The sequence below is a fragment of the Cygnus atratus genome, chromosome 3 (genome assembly GCF_013377495.2).
Source record: "Cygnus atratus isolate AKBS03 ecotype Queensland, Australia chromosome 3, CAtr_DNAZoo_HiC_assembly, whole genome shotgun sequence".
NCBI classification, from domain to species: Eukaryota; Metazoa; Chordata; class Aves; order Anseriformes; family Anatidae; genus Cygnus; species Cygnus atratus.
This window is the reverse complement of record NC_066364.1, coordinates 56,642,092-56,658,792: the sequence shown is the minus strand read 5'-3', so window position 1 is coordinate 56,658,792 and position 16,701 is coordinate 56,642,092. Positions and strand designations below refer to the sequence as shown.

General features: G+C 37.6%; 1 protein-coding gene and 1 long non-coding RNA gene across 3 annotated transcripts; one reads left to right on the top strand and one right to left on the bottom strand.

The window, feature by feature from the left end:
* Nucleotides 1-226: 226 nt before the first annotated feature.
* Nucleotides 227-7,225, bottom strand: CENPW (centromere protein W). The gene is made up of 3 exons (XM_035538967.2): nt 7,048-7,225; nt 2,880-2,993; nt 227-1,270 (listed from the first exon to the last, which is right to left on the bottom strand). Exons 1-3 carry the CDS (start codon nt 7,135-7,137, stop codon nt 1,244-1,246), a joined length of 231 nt encoding a protein of 76 aa, XP_035394860.1. The 5' UTR covers nt 7,138-7,225; the 3' UTR covers nt 227-1,243.
* A 279-nt stretch (nt 7,226-7,504) lies between these two features.
* LOC118244156 (uncharacterized) lies at nt 7,505-15,676 on the top strand. 2 transcript variants are annotated; one of them, XR_004777473.2, is made up of 4 exons: nt 7,505-7,846; nt 9,877-10,051; nt 13,864-14,022; nt 14,916-15,676. It is a non-coding gene; the product is annotated as an uncharacterized LOC118244156 (long non-coding RNA). The 2 variants fall into 2 exon arrangements; XR_004777472.2 differs by lacking the exons at nt 13,864-14,022; nt 14,916-15,676 and adding an exon at nt 11,359-13,720.
* The last annotated feature ends 1,025 nt before the right edge of the window (nt 15,677-16,701 follow it).

Below are 16,701 nucleotides of genomic sequence, written 5' to 3'. Positions count from 1 at the left end.
ACGCCGTATGAGTTAAGTAACGCAGAATACACATCCTTTCTGCATACCGTAAAAGGACTTTTCTTGGGTTGTACAGGATTTTAAGAAGGGCATGGACATGATACAAAATTCGAAGTTCTGGCATTGTTACAAATTCTTTAGACTACAAAAAAAACTTATGAAATACATTTTTTTGCTAGGTTTCTAGAATATACTCTGTAATGTGTAAAACAAACTACTCAATGCATAACATTGAAAAAAAATCTTTATTTGGAGAATAGCTCACTGCATATTACCTACAAAACAGTATTATCAGCTCAAACAGCAAGATTCAACTATCTTTATAAAAAGATTAACTAAGCAAAGTGTTCAAAAACTGTTTTAAAATATCAAATCAAGAATAGCATATGGATTTTAATTAAAAAATATATTTTTATATAATGCACATTTCCAGACTTCTGACAAGTTAGGATGACATTTAAAAGTGGGAAGGTTCAGCATTCATGTCAACTTAGACCCTGTACAAACAGTGAAGATAACTTCAAAAACATCAGCTGTGCCTGATATTCCCCTTACCCCCCCCAACATGCATCTGTCCACAGCAACTGAATCAGAGACCAACTTGTCTCACATAGCACATCAAAAAATAGACCAGCTTTAACATTTCAAAGCACGATTTCTAAATACAAAATGTACTCTTCCTGCAGAACCCAGAAGCATTAGCCTACGATTCAAAGTCATTTAAAAATATTAAGACATTTATAAATAAAACAAAGCCAAGGTACTTTACTAGCTTCTACAGCAGTTATTTTGAAAGCCAAGATTTCGTTTAGCTAGTAAAATCTGCTCTGAATTGCAAAACCTATAATGGAATTAGTGAAACCTGCATTTTTATTACTGCTCCCATTACAAAGTTTTACACTTCTGATTAAAAGTTACACACTGTACTTGAAGAGTGAGTATGGTACAGGCATTCTTCCATTATTATGGAAGAAATAAGCTACAAAAAAAGTCTTAAATGACAATTTACTATCACTTACAGGTGATATTTTAAAATTATGCATGAAGTGTGTGAACGCATTACATTGTGTGTGCATATAATTATTATTTTTTTTTTTTTAAAAAAGCAGCAAGATATTCAGAGTCAGGAGACAGACATCAGTAAAGCTAAGTACTTCCAGAAGCGCAAAGCTGACTCACAGGATCTCAAAAGTCAGTAAGAAAACACAGAGAAACATGCTTTGAAATTTCATTGCTCTGTTTTCTAGCCTCTGCTTCTCTTCAAAATAACCTGCAAAAAAAAAAAAAAGTATATTTATCACTGCTTAAATACTGTACATTAGATATTACAATCCAGGCAGCACTACAAAGTTCCAAAACACTAGGATACTCAGACCATTTGCTCATTGTGCCAGACAATCTGTTTCAAACAGTAGAGTGACCAACGGTAGTAGTCAAAGGAAAAGGATAGGAATAAAGCAAAGGCATATAGAAAAATGCCATATCAGAAAACATTAAAAGAACACTCATAACCAAGAACTTGGTAAAATAATTATTTTTTTTTTAAATTGACTGTCAAGAAGTGGCAATAGCTCTCTCAGGCCCTCAGCAGATTCCTTGAAGCTCTTATCCCATTAGACATACACAAAAAGAAATAACTAAGACTTGCAATTACACAGCTACTATGCTCAGTTTTTGTTTGCAATGCCTTGCTTCTTTCTATATCAAGAGTGCCCAGACCCCTGGAAGGACATTTTTTGGTTTGGAGTTTAAGTTGAAAAATGAAATTCAAAGCTCAAGTGGGACCATTTAAGTGTTAACATTATTAAAATAAAGGCAGTTTTTCCTTTCTTCTCATCTTAAGAAAAAATAAATGGAGCACAAAAATGTTCAAATAACGTTAAGATTACAGTTAAAAAGAAATTACAAATGCATAAGATTCCAACTGTAACATTAACTTGGCTACCCTACGCATCCTGTATATATTTCTGTTACTATAGTAATAGAAACTATCAAACTAAACATTTCGCCAGAGGAAAAAAAGACTGAAGATAAACAGAAGCCACAGGACCAAAATATCAGATACCACTGCGTTTTACTCTTCCAATTTACACAGCAGTAGTAGGTGGTTGAACAGATAAGCCAGCACATTAGAGAGATCAAGTTCCTTCACGAAACAGAGGTAAAGCTGTCATATCCCACCAAGTGAAATGACCTGCAAGTATCTGCTTATGACTGCTTTCAGACTAAGGTAAGAACTAAAGGTGCAAATATGATATATAAACTATTCCTCACTTGCTCCATAAAGCTTCTTTTATGTTACTGCCGTTAAGATAGCCTGCTTCCTTGATAGGATATCATCTGAGGTAAGAATCCTCCAACTTTGGAACTTGCTCCTATTCCCTGCCTGCCAGAGTCCAGACTTCTCTTCCCCATCCCAAAGCCATGACACTGAATGGCAAAACAAATTTTAGTTTTGCTAGTCACAGGTGTTCATAGGCAGATGTAAACTACTACTACCACCAATTCAAATCGGACACGCTCACCAAAGCAGCAGGGAGCTATACGACCACACAGTCCTATGACACAGAGTACTTATTAACTCATTGCCAGTGCCATGCTAGTCACAGCCACAGTTTTCAGCCCACGGATGTGTGTTGGTAGACTACTGCATAGACAAACCCACATATTGAACTATGAATTTAAACATGGAATAGCCAAGTAAAAATAGGACTATATTTAACAGGACAAAGAAAATTAATTTGATGCCTTGGTAACATTTTTGCAAGTTTTTGATTGTAAGTGAAAACATTAACAGTATCACAGAAAACTTTTGTATATGCTCTCATAGTATATTTTGCATTGAACAGAAGAGAAAAATACTAAAAATGCTTTATTACCTTTGCTGCAGCTATAGTATGCTCAGGTTTAATTGTTTTACTTTTGTTCTCAAAAGCATTTGTCCTGGCTTCTTCTGCTAGCCGATGGAGAAACATTAAGAAGTTCAAATGTATCTTTAAAAGAAAAAAAATAAAATAAAATCAGGGAGAATTCAGACTGCTCGTGCACTGTGTTTTGTTAGAGACTCACTGTTTGAGACAGAGGATTCCCATATTAGACTACTTCCAAATTCCTGAAGGGTGTTCTTAGGAAGACAGGGTATCACTTGGGCCAAACCCTAATAGATGCCCATGACATTCCGTACTGCAAAACTCTTGTAAATACAGTTTATTATACTTAAATTGTAAAAGTGCCGTAGACTAGAAGTGATCATATAGACATCTAACAGAAATAAAACTTCATTTACATTTTATTACAAAAGAAAAAAAAAAGCCTGCTAAACAAAAGTATCAAGCAGAGAATGAGAATCCTTTTGCTTACTAGTAGATACAATCAGCTTTCAGATACTAAAAGAGTCAGACTGTTAACGAACAGCAAATTCATCCCTGCCTTATCACCAAATGGGCCATAGACAAGTTCAAGGACTCCTGCCCTTTTCCAGAGCAAAGGAGCATTGACATTAATTTCTCTAGCAGAAGTAACTCTCCACTGTCAGGAGCTTCCTTTCTTTTTTTCCCAGCTCATCACTTACTTAACCTTCCAACAAGAAAAGTACTGGTAGGTCAGTACGTTGGTTCAATACAAGATCCTGCTCTGTTCAATACAGCAGTGGCAAGAATTTCAACAGCCAAAATACTGCTACAACTTGTACCAAAAAATTGCCATCAAAAACACCCCGGTGTAGTAACGAACCTAATCCCTAGTGTTATAGAGTCATTATGTCAAGTATTTTAATAGTTCAACCTGAAAATTGGAAACTGCACATTTTGTAAATTAAGCCTTCAAACAATATTAACTTTGCTACGTGAAGCATATTAAATACTTCTTCAATCAAGAGCTCAAGAATATTATTGAAACATGAAAGTTTTATTTACATGAATTAGGTGATATATTTGTTTTGCCATCATATCTTTGTAGACTGTAGATCAGATAACAAGGAAAGTTACAATTTAGAATTTATGGGAAACTGCTTGGCTGGGTGCTTGCAGCAGAAGCAATCTGCAGGCATTTTAGCGTTCATATGACAAAACTCAATTCCTTCTAAAACTGCTGAACTAAAGGAATGTCACTGTGCAATACATACATCTATATTTTTGTATTTGGAAGCACCTACTACAGAAAAAGCAGATGCTCCTGCAGATTTCCTTAGCAAAATATCAAACCAAGTTTTAACCTATTAATTTCTGCATGAGCAAGCTACCTCTGAAGAAAATCTGTTGCGGCACTGAGATAGTGTTAAACACTATATTTGCCATTATTAGACTTATCAACATAAGGGTTAGATTTCTGGGAACAACCTGGAGGAGGAGAACAAGGGGGAACAAAAACTTGCCATAGTTTCATGCCCTCTTGCTGAGGCACCTAAATGCAAAATTGTTCACTTTAAAACTGCCTTTGAAAAAATGCATCTTCTTAGACTCATTGCACCTATGTTTTCCTACTTTCAAAGAGAATTACTCTGCGTTGAGAAGCTTCCCCAAACTCCTATCAACTTAAAAGAAACAGATGAGTAAAGTCAGAGCATTCTACAGTAGAGCACACATTAATAAATATTCCAGATTATTCAAGTTTATATAGTCTCTGTCTAAGGAAATAGAGAAAGGCTAATGAAAAGCATAATACCAGAATACCATCAATGCAACAGCTACTGACAAGTACCTAAGTGATGCCACACCTGTTTAAAGCCATTGCTTCACTACATGTTAGATTGTTGTCCCTCAGCATAAAACTTCAAAAGTTTTGAAATACCCATTAAAAAAAAATCTTACACAACAGTATATTTATTTCCCAAAACAGAAAGGTTGGAAAGTTTTAAGAATTTAAGAAAAACATGTAACACTGCTTGCAGGTCAACTTCCACACACCTGTTGGGCAGGACTCATGAACAATAGTGGCAAGCTCCCTCATTTTGTTTTCCTGCCACATTAGCAATTTATTAGATAAATAACTTGCCTTAAATTAGATATCTATGTCTACTCACTAGATTCTATGCCCATAACAAAAACAAAAGTGCTCATCATACTTCAAGCCTGTTCTGCAATATAAATACAAACCTGCACTTCTAGCATAAAAAAGCAGCCAAGTGCTTTCCTTCTGTAATTCCAAGCTAGAACACAGTTCGCACAGCTCTTACATCTCAACCTCATCACTAAAATCCTTTACCTATTTTCAAGAAGGTAAATTACTGATTTCTACGCACATCTGACAAACCTCTGCACTATTCCTCTCTTCACTTAAAAATATTGTCATATTCCTTCTATAAAACAGCTTCTTGAGAAATTTCTAAGCTATACTGTGTACAGAGAAGGACGTTAACAATTAGAAAATAGGTCCTAGCAAAGCTTCAAAGCGTAGAAAGAGACTTGAGGAGAACCTGAAAGGGGAAAGAAGAGATTCAATTCAGATATTTAACAAAAATGTTTGTATTCTTATGACTGATCTTTCAAACTTGTTAGGAATAATCACTGAAGATGACACTGGCTTACTGAAGAGTCAAGAAAAAAGTAAATAACCAGATTATGTCATAAAACAGGCAGGTACACCACCTCCTTGCTGGACACTTAGTACCACACTGCATTCAAGCAAAGTCTGGATCATTCAGGAAAATACCCCTGAAAATGAAATAGCTGACTCTCTCATTTCCCCGCAGAAGACAAACAGCCTATTCAAAATGTATATGGTTTAGTCTTGTTAAAATAACTAGTATATAGATTTCCAAAGTATGCAGATGAATCACTCTTACAAAATTTGTAGGGAATGTGTAGGAGAAACTAAAGCTTTGCTGGAGGAAGGCTGGAAAAAACTCTCATAACTTGTTGTTTTAACTACATCAGCTGAACTTCTTTTTTTTTCCCCAAGAAAAGATCAACACGGATGGAGTTCTGTTTACTTATTCACAGAAACAGAGAATGAAAGTGCTGCTAGCCATATGCCTGGCTGAAGATCTTGCACAATCAGCACCCCTGAACAGTCCTGTTCAGAAAAAGGTAAAACAAAAAGAAACCAAGCCTCCTAACATTTAAAGGCCATTTAATTTCACATCACCAGAAGAGAAGAGATACTCTAAGCTTCCACCACACTATTAAAATTTGTTCTGATTTCATCTTTCGTATTGGAATGAGTACTTGTATAGCCATGTTTTAAGCCAGACCAGATTGACGTTGCTTATCAGTTTCAATCAATTCAATTTGCTGATGGTCTTTGCAGGCCACAAAACACTAGTGCCAGGATGAGGCAGAGACAGGAACCGATGGCCAAGGTTTGGGGGGTACATCCCACTTACCCTTTTTCAGACAGCCATGCTTCCTGGAAACCAAATTAATATGACCATGGAAACACAGACCAAGTGTTACTAACAACTGTAAAAAAATTATTAATGACTGTGCAAGTTTGATTAGTTTCTACTGCATCCCACTGATTGAGCTTTGAGTGGGTCTCAGCATGAGTAGAGAGTGGACAAGTCCTTAGGCCATAAAATACTCCACAGATAGCAAAAGTGGAGGAAGAGATCTTTGTTCTCATTAGACAAATTAGAAAAACATGTACCATTTGCATTCAAATGTAAACGTTGTCATGTAATTACCACCTTTATTTAGCCTTGCAGATCTAGATACCTACCTGCAAGTCACACAAATATACGATATGCATTATTGCCGTGAGAATCGCATGCTTTGGAAAACGAGACCACATTACAGTCACACCAGTTAAGCCAATTAAGTCACTTTAAAAAAAAAAAATTAAAAAATTACGTGCAGATACTTCACCCCCCCCCCGCAGGCCAGGCTCCCTTGGTGCAGTCGGGTCTCTTTTGGGCCTCATAACCCCCTTTCCGTGACCAACCCCTCGCCGCGGGTCAGAACGAGCCCACCTCGCTGCCCCCGGTGTTGCCGTAAGGCTCTGTTACCCCACGCCTTCACGGCAGGCCCTTCTCACCCACGACCAGGGAACCTACAGGAGACCGGCCGCCCCCTCCCCCTGCCGTTACCAATGACCCGGTGCCGCCCTCACCAGCAGGTCTCCGCCGGCGGCCAGGCGCAGCTGGGGCTTGTGGCTCCTCAGGACGCCGCGCAGGGTGCCGCGGGGCGCGCCGCGCCTCATCCCGCCCGTCACAGCACGGCACCGCTTCGAATCCGCCGCCCCGGCGCAGGCGCGCGCCCGCCGTGACGCACTTCCCAACGGCCCGGCGCGGCCCGGCCCGGCGCGGCGCAGCGCCGCCCCCCCGCCGCCGTTAAACCGGCGCTCGCGCGTTGCCATGGCGGCCGGTTTCCCCCCTCGCCTCCCAACCCGGAGGGTGTCCGAAATGGAGGCGGCACGCCACCGGCAGTCAGCCGCCTCGGGGCCAGACCCATGAGTTTTAAGCAGCCCTCTCACGAGTGTGACAGGATTTAGTGGCCGCAGAGGAGGAGGGAGGTGTGGGGCACGCACGTTCCCTCCCTCGGTGCCTCGCGTCGCCCCGCTGGGCGATGCGACGCCCTGCGCAGGCTGCAGGGCCGGCAGCCGGATTCCCATCATAAACCCCCACTAAAACGAGCCTAGAGCGGTAGTCACGTACAGCCAGATAAAACGCTGCACAAGCTGAAGGAAGCGACTTTATTACCATAGACACAAACACTCCAATTCTCACGGCAGCCACCACTTCAAAGTGTCACCCCTTCCCCAGCATCCGTCCCCGCGCGGCTCTCGGCCGGCGGGTGCTGCTGACTGAAGTACAGGTTTCCCCACAGAGGGGCCCCTGTAGCTTGGCATTCTCGGTCTGTTTGGACTCTGTGTACTTAAGTTGGAGAAAGGGTCAGGATTTCATACCGAGGTATGGAGTTTTTCAGCATATTTATTAGTTTTTTGTTTTCCTTGGCCTATGGGATGTTTGCAAGTTTGAACGTTAAGTCAGTAGGATAAATATATCGCCTTTATTTTAATATGCTCACAATTGTCAGTACCAAGATACAAGCTGGTTTTTTTAAAGTATTTATTAAAGTATTAAAGTATAAAAAATCTGTAGGATTTGGTATTTTAGTTAATTTTGCAATACACACAAATGTGGCAAATGTGGTCCAAATAGAAGTATGATATCTGACAGCAGGAGAGAATTTAAGATTTGCCAGTTCATCATACTCTGTTGGGTATCTGAAAATCATGCTTTGTTCTTTCAGCTTTGACTGTCACTTGTCATTAACCATCAACAACAGTGCAGATCCTAAAATCAGGGTCTTTTTTTTTTTTTTTTGTAAATGGATAAGCACACTAAAACAGCTTTATTTTTTTTTCCTGCAGTTTAATAATAATCACAGTTACTGGCTCAGCAACACTGACAAAAGTAAACATTTGTTTTGTCAGTTAACTAAATACATATGACTCAGGAGCTACATAGGCTCGTATTCTGTAAGACATACAGTCTACACATAGGAGCTTGCATTGGGATCGACAATAATTCAGCATGTCAACAGATTCAAATCTACAGCTGGGATAAATCAGTAGTTCACCGGACCTTTCTTAAGCTGAGAATTGGGTCTTGCAATCTCGTATAGTCTGTAGGAAACTGGTATGGACAATCATTTTTCAAACTGTATGAGATGCAAAACAACTCCACCGTAAGTCTAAAGCATACATCATATAAGTTTGCAACTCTGAAGTGACCTGCATAAAACGACAGATGCCGAGAATCAAGACTCGTAACAATATCTCCAGTCATATGTTAGCTATATGAACAATTGTGATTGAATAATAAAATCTATTATTAAGTCTAATACTATTAGACTTCCATGGTTCTGATAGTTTTATATTTCTAATGGGCTATTCTTTGGTTTTAGCTATATAAAACAATGTTTTAAAATGCAGTCTCAAATCTATTGACATACCAGATTTCCTTTCTTATGTTTTGAAAAGCTTATGACATTAATTACTGCAATTGAGAACAAAGAGGTCCAATGTAAAAATACTAAATTATAGGTTCTGATCTACGGAAAGAACATAAGCTTTGACTGCTAAAATTTCTCCTTCAATATATATTTTTAATTTATTCTCTTTATTGGTAAATATTTCTGTAAATATGATTTTTGAATAGTTTAATAGGAAAATTGTAGTACAAGAAAAAATTATAGTGCTGGACATTATGCATTGCAATGGACAAAAATGATTTTACAAATTAAATTCCATAAAAATTACTAATGTTCAAATTATTTGATTTGTCTTAACATATGGATTAATAATAACATTACAGTGAGTCATAAAATAACTGTAAATTCACATTAAGTTCCGATTTTGGGCATAACTGTGTTCCTTTTTTATCTGATAGGATCTGTAATGTTCTGATTTAATGCTATTATGAAGTACAATGTAAATGGCTAAAAGAATCATTCCAAATATATTTTAAATAAATTCTTGAAATTTTGAAAATTGTTAATTTTGCCATGCTCTTGCAGCCTTTTAATAAAAGGCGATTCTATACAAAAATGGCATATTTTCATGCTTTGCTAGTTCAAAAATGTAGCAGTTTTGCATCCATTTACTACATGTAGCTACATTATTTTCAAGTAATATTTCAAGAATTTTAAGGATTTTGCTTTTTAAACAATCGCAACTTTTAAACACACTAGTTCATTTCATGAGCTGGACATGTTTCAGGGCTTCAGCTGCAGCACTGTATCTTCCCAGTTTTCCAGGAATACTGAGCTGTATTTTATAACTAAATGCACCATCTTATACTGATGATGAGATTAGGAAAATTCAGCAGTTAAAATTCCACCATCCAGGTATGACCTCTTCAAGAAAACAAACAGCCTTTGCAGTGTTTGAATCAAGGCAATTTCAGTAACATAGTTTTGTCACTTTTGCTTCCAGATTATGTGCATTTCTTGAAAACAGCTCGATACATTTCAGTGACTAAGAAGAGGCCTGACTGGGGACCATCACTACTGAACTGCAAACCAGTAAACATATTATTCTCTGTCTCTGTAAAGAAACAGATGAATTTAAAAATTAACTTCTGAATATTACGCTTGCTTCAGTTTAGAAGGTATTAAAGGAGTGGGTAAAATTAAACTGAAGAGCAGTGTTTCCCTTCTGTCGTGAAGCTCTTATAAACCCATCTCAGCTTGTTAAAGTGGTTCTACCAACCTGTCCTTTATAACTATTACCTTAATTATTTTGTTTCTGGATTCTGGCATTATCTTCAGTCAGACTCTTCATCAGCTGTTCATTAATTCATTATTTTTGTCCCAAAGAATGCTGAAGAGCTCCATTTTAATTGTGTGATATCTTGAAATTAAGTCACATTTTATAGATTCTTGCTAAGCCAAAGGTCCCCTCTAGCCAGATACTAGCTGTTAAATACTTTCTGGTGCTAATCCAGTTTCAGTGGCTGATGAAAGACTTTAAAAACATATCCTGGATATGAATGTCAGAGCCTAAAATCTTTTGATGCTGTCTTCAGTGATGAAAAGATCTGTCCAAAACCAGAACAACAATTCAGCAAAAAGTAAACTCTTCTATAATGTAGTTGATAGGCTTGATCATAGTGGTTGGAGGTATACAGAGCTACTCTCCTGTTACACCCGTATATTCTTTCTTTTGAATGCAGGATAATTCAGGTGTGGTTGAACCCTTCTGTAGAGAAACAGAAAAAGAGAAAATACAAAGGAGCAAATTGTATGTTTTCTTATCCTCCGTGGAACTTAAGCAGATCTCCTGCTTGAGAAAGAAGGATGGAAATGGCAATTTTGACAAGCAGCTTTTTTCTTCTGGCTGTCACTATTTGTAACGTGGCAGCAATTGGATTGCAGTGGTAAATACTAGCAGCTCAAAGAGAAAAACAGCTCTAGCATAATTTATTTTTAAAAATTACTTTTTATTTAGCCCTATTTCTATTTGTTTTCAGGCACAATATTAAATAGTGAAAAATCAAAAGGCACAATGCCATAAAATATATTTGAGATTCACACTATTTGCTTATTTTAGGGTATACAATTTAAGCTTCAGTTTTCTAGGACATTCTGCATATCAGATCTCCTAAGGCTGCATAGAGCTTGCCTAAAGTCAGTTGACTTCTACACAGGCAAGAGACTGTCCATCAGCCTGTTGTCACTAGGGACTGTGTTCACTTAAAAAAAAAAAAAAAAAAAAAAAAAGTAGTCACTCAGTAGTCACTCACCTTTAGATTTTTCTAATGGAATTAGAAAAAAAAAATGCTTTTTTTGAAATTGAGTAAAAATACAAACACCAAAAATAATCTCCAGATAGCCACTTTGATTGTGTTTGTGTAACTTCTGTTGTGACTTTTAAAAATTTTAAGATTATTTACGTTTCACTCTCATATCTACTCAGGCAGACCCACCTATTTTATGCCAGTCATCCGTCCTCCACCAAATTCCAGAAGGAGCAGTGTTATCATCTTCAGATGTCGTGCTTTCCAGGGCTACATACAAGCCAGAAGGGTCTTCAGGCACCTCTATTCTGATCAGCTAGTCCAGACTTGCCAAGAAAAAGACCACCTTCTCTGAGAAAGTTTCACAAATTAAACAAAACTCTGAAAAATACTTGTTATCTGCCTTCCAAAAAAGATATTTTATGCACATGTATTATAAACAGAGAAGGAGAGTGCAAAACTTAATGACGTACCCTCAGATCTTTACTGAAGGCACGTCTAATTAACGTAATTAATAGTAATGACCATCAATATAGAACTCAAAGATTAATATCATTCAACTACCAACGTTTCAATTACATTTATCAGGAAGGGTAGATCACAGGTGTTGACCATGAAAAGACCTGAGTTTTTTCTTCACTTTTGTTTTTCACATGAAGTGTAACAACATCTTTTAGCCTCACTAGAGGATGTGTTAACGTTCACCTTCCTACAGGGACCATGTTTTTCTTTGGCTTTCTTTTTATTTATTTTCAGTCAGAAAAGTTTGATATACAACAGCTTTTTCCTACCTCTTTGTTGATTTCCTTCAGGTTATGTACCATCTCAAATGCAGAATGATATGATACAGAAAGGCCTGCTTAGCTATGCATCTTTCCATCTCTTTTCTGGCTTTGACTGCAGAGGAAAATGGGTCATCCTAATTCGATATATCAATCCCTGCCCCAAAAAATCAGCTCCCTGCTGGTGTTCCTAATTGCCACTCATCCTCAGCCCCTCAGTCCTAAAGTAATGCTGGAACAGGTGACGAGGCTACTTTAATGACAGGTGCCCATTTCTTGCTTGGTACTGCATGTGTCTTGTGAATGCCCTGACACAACAGGACATATATGCATATTTACTAACATTAAAACCACTTAGCACCTAATCACAAAGTATATCTCAGGCCACAAGTATAAATACAGTTAAATATATATATATTTTTAATCAGTAAACAGGAGGTGATAACCAGTGGGATGTGTGCCTGGCATATAATTTGCTGCAATACCCCTGATGATGGATTACAGCAAACTAAATTCAAAGAGTACAAACACAAAACAAGAGTACAACACAAAAGTGAGAGATAGGTTAGATTTCAGATGAGGTCAGTTGATTTCTGATAACTTAAATCCTGCTTTGTGTGCCAGAAGCTAAGCCATAATGTTATCATTATGTACAGACTTGGTAGAAGAAAGAATAGCAGCAGTAGTGAAGCAAGAATTTGCGTATTGACTTCCAGGTGCGTGGAATAACTTTATGATACAATAGGAGTGGCCTTCAGAGCACAAAATACTCATATACTATGCAGTCAATGAGACAGAGGAGGGAAAAAATAAATATTTTTCAGTTATTTATATCTTTTTCATTGTTGCCAATAAGGGAGTTTAAAAAAGAACGTTTCAAATAAAATATAAATACTTCAGAGTAAATTGTAATCTGAATGTATTTTTTCAGGCAGATTTTCAGAAATGAAGAGGCTTTTATTGAATGCTAAAACAAACTTACAGTCACCTAAGAATAAGCAGTATAATTTACACAAAACAGTTTAGCACAAAAGGATCCTTAGTCAATGATCCAACTTCTTTAGTAAGCAGACATAAAATCATTTGACTTCAAAATTATGTTGATAAATTAATGATTAAATATGAGCTATCAAGAGTGAGATGGATATAATTCAAGTATTTTTTTCCTGGGAAAAAAAGGAATTGAAAATTTTAATGTCAGTTTTGTAATACTAAAGAATAAACACCCTGGAGAACAAGAGAACTACTGCTTAGTTTCCTTTGTTACACTTGCATTCATTTTGAGTGCACAGAAATTTTCCTGAATATGACTATATGCCGTGCCCTTTTCAAATTTGCAAACACACTTCTAAACAACAGCAGGAATTGAAAAATATAACACACACACACACACTGGAACTATTCCAGATTAGGATTGAGAATCAGTTCTTTTCTAAAGGATCTAAATGAAAAATTTACAGTTTAAAAAAATTCTGCTGCTATATAAGCATAAACGAAGGGAAAATACTTCATCAGAGCATGGTAGTATAGGAATTATTAAACCATTTTTCTTTCAGCTAGTTTTTTGTTGTTATTTTTTGTTTTGTTCATTTTTTTGGTTGGTTGTTGTTTGTTTTGTTGTTGTTGTTTTTTCCAAATAGCCTGCTGTATAGTGTATAGAAAGGGGCTAAGTATCGATTGAGATAAAAATTCTGTTATTAGCTTAGAATCATTTTACCTTGCGAGTACGATAACATTTGCAGATTCAAATTTGATTGGAAGTGGTAGTTTTCAGAGTGAAAGCTATTGTATAAACTTCGTGAATGTAAAACAACACCAGTAAGTATTGCTTAAATAAATGTAACTTTGACCACAATTTTGTAAATAAACAACTGCTGATACGATCTTTTTCTTTTCCTACAGAACAAGCCTACTTTCTTCAAACAGTGCTTGACACAAAGAAAAACAGTGAGGGCGTAACGCTTCAGGTTAATAAAACTAAAAGATAGCAGCTGTAGCTGCTGCCTTGCACGGAGGCAAGATACTGCTCCCTGCTGTAAGAAACTGCATTGGAGCCTTAACGTAAGAATAACCATTGTTGTCTGTGGAAAAGAGAAGCCATATCGATTTTTCTTCATTTACCCCAAACTGCTGTGTAAGCATGTTGTTACAACAGAAATGTACATTGAAGCACAGTAGCTATTAGAACTGGTTTAACAAATGGAAGTGACATACTATTTTTCTAGAAACAATGAGGCTGTCTACCTTGAGTATACATAAAATAACTTAACTAGCACAAAGCCAAGAAAAAATTCTATGAATTTGAAATTCACGACTCTTGCATCATCACAGATCAATTACAACAAAACTAATCCAATAAAAACACAGTGAATCATAACACAAGCGCAAGATTTTTTGAAAGAGTGTATTATAAAGTTAGCTGACAGTTAGAACACAAGTCAGCTCTAAGGTGTAACTCTCACCTTTATCTGAGGTATTGCAGATAGGGGTTTTGTATTTAGACTGCCTAGCATGAATGCTAGAAAATGTTATGCTTGATTTTGCAAAGTACAGTAATGTTTTTCATAGTGAATAAGGTTGCTGTGATGTTTCTTAAACAAGTCCATTCACTTGGGTGTGGGCTCTGGCTCCTTGATACCACCAGTGAAGCACCAGCTCCTAGATGTACCATGGAATAGTTCCCTTAGATCCTATGGAGGACGTAGGTAGCGTCAGACTGCTATTATTTACCATTCTGATTTTACCCCTGTACAAACCATTTCCTGAATGCTGCACTAAGCAATGCAGTGGTAAACATAAAAATGCTGCTCAGAGGCAGATCTGCCTAAAATGGTGGCGGGTATGTGCTATTCCAGTTTTTTTTAGTGCTAATACATTGATATTGAATACTGTCCTACTTTGAGCCGGGAGTAACAATATGGTATATTTAACATCTGGATTTTTTTTTCTTTCAGCATGTTTTTCAGACTGGTTTAAACATACTTGCCGTTTTGAAAGATGTGTTTGCATCTCTCTGGAATTCTTCCCACTTTTTTCTGATGACATGGTGATATCGCTAGGTCTGTGTCTCAGCTGCATTGTGAAAAGTGTCCAGGAAGAGAACCATTGGGAGAAAGAGAAAAAAATTAAGATTGTACAAGAATATGGGAAGCTGTGACTAGGTGCTGTTGTTTTGGAGGTTTTCTAATGTAAATGTCATACAGTTGAAGGCCCATACTCATTGGTATGTTCAGCTGTTTTGCACTGCTTCAAGTAAGCAAAACAGCTGTAAACCTAGCTTAGCTCTCCAATTAAGTTGAATTTATGGCATCTTTACAATACCAGTGCACAACAAAGCAGCTGGAGACATCAAGTAATTCTGATCCGAGCAATCCCTTTTTAGGGCTTTATTTGGCATTCTTTAGTCAGGCAAAACTTTGCCAGTTTGCCTAAGATTAAATTTAGAGGCCTCTGAGAGGCCTCTGAAGATTAAACAAAATTATACCATAGAACACATGTTCATAAATGCTTAGACGTTAGATGTTTCAGTGTAACATTATATTTTGAGCAGATTAATCCAATTTGGGTGCCTAGTGAACTCAGAACTCTCACTAATTTCTGTAATTACCAGGATTGCATCTTCATTAATCTTGCCTCTTATGATTTTCCTTTTTTTTTTTTTTAAACAAAGAAGTAAATTGATTTTTCTCTCCAAAATAAATTTAATAATTGCATTCTGCCACAGTTCTTACAAGTGTGAATTCTGTGTGTGGATGACAAATCTCCTTTTGCCCTTAGCTACAAGACTCCTGAAATATGGTTCTGAAATACGGTCCTGAAATACCTGTTTATAAAAAGAAGCCACAGACATTAGTATGTTGATGTACAGCTCAACTCCTTAGTGCTTTTCTTTACGATTGTCAGCACAGAGGACAATTTGAAATAACTATTACTTTCTCTTTGCATCTGTTCTGTATTACGAGTCAGCTGCCTTTACTAGACCCAAACAGCAGAGCCTTCTTGTTCTTTCAGGGTGAGACTCCCCTTTTTGATCTCATAGGCAAGATCTGTACTAACAAATGTAACGTTAGGGTTAGTCATAGGTCTGAGAGCAGGTACCTATGGCTAAACTCTCTTCTCCCCCCAAAAAAGAAAAAAGGTGATCTGGTCAACCCTGACTACTGGGAACAAACCCTGCAATGTACCAGGGTCTGGACTGTGTCCAGGAGCTGACTTGCAGAGTGCTTGTTGCCTTGGGCCAGAGCTGTGCCTGCTACTCTCATACTGCAAAGCAGAATAGTTGCTGCTGTTGTATGCTGGTGTTTGTGCCTATACCTTCCCCAGTTTAGCACGCTGCACCTGTAGCTGTGCAGTAATGCAGTTACAATTGGATGGAAGCAGTGCATTTGCCAATGAGGCTGCAAGTACTAAACAAGAAGTTGCAAGTGAAAAATAAACAGGCTCATCAGTCCAACACTGCAAAGAGGCTGGTCCATGTTGGGATTGTTTCTGGGGCTTATTTCATGCTCCAATGTGCCAGGACCAGGGTCCAGCAGATGGATCTCCCCTGTGCTTGGGGACTACCCTAGTCACTGACCTACAGCATCAGCTTCATAAATTCGTGGGAGAATGAGGTGTATGTATTTATATTGCTATACATGCAAAAGTCCTGAATTACTGTAGAAGCAGTGCCTTGGACCAGAGCTTTCATTTTGAGTCTCTTCCTTTGGAGATGCTGTTCCATCCATATATAAACCTGAA

Bases quoted from the DNA above. Each gene is read 5' to 3' on its own strand.
- CENPW (XM_035538967.2), bottom strand. From the start codon at position 7,137: ATGAGGCGCGGCGCGCCCCGCGGCACCCTGCGCGGCGTCCTGAGGAGC. The intron at 2,994-7,047 runs GTGAGGGCGGCA...TTTCTTTTAAAG, and splicing joins CCGCCGGCGGAGACCTGCTG to ATACATTTGAACTTCTTAAT. The intron at 1,271-2,879 runs GTAATAAAGCAT...TTTTTTTTGCAG, and splicing joins ATACTATAGCTGCAGCAAAG to GTTATTTTGAAGAGAAGCAG.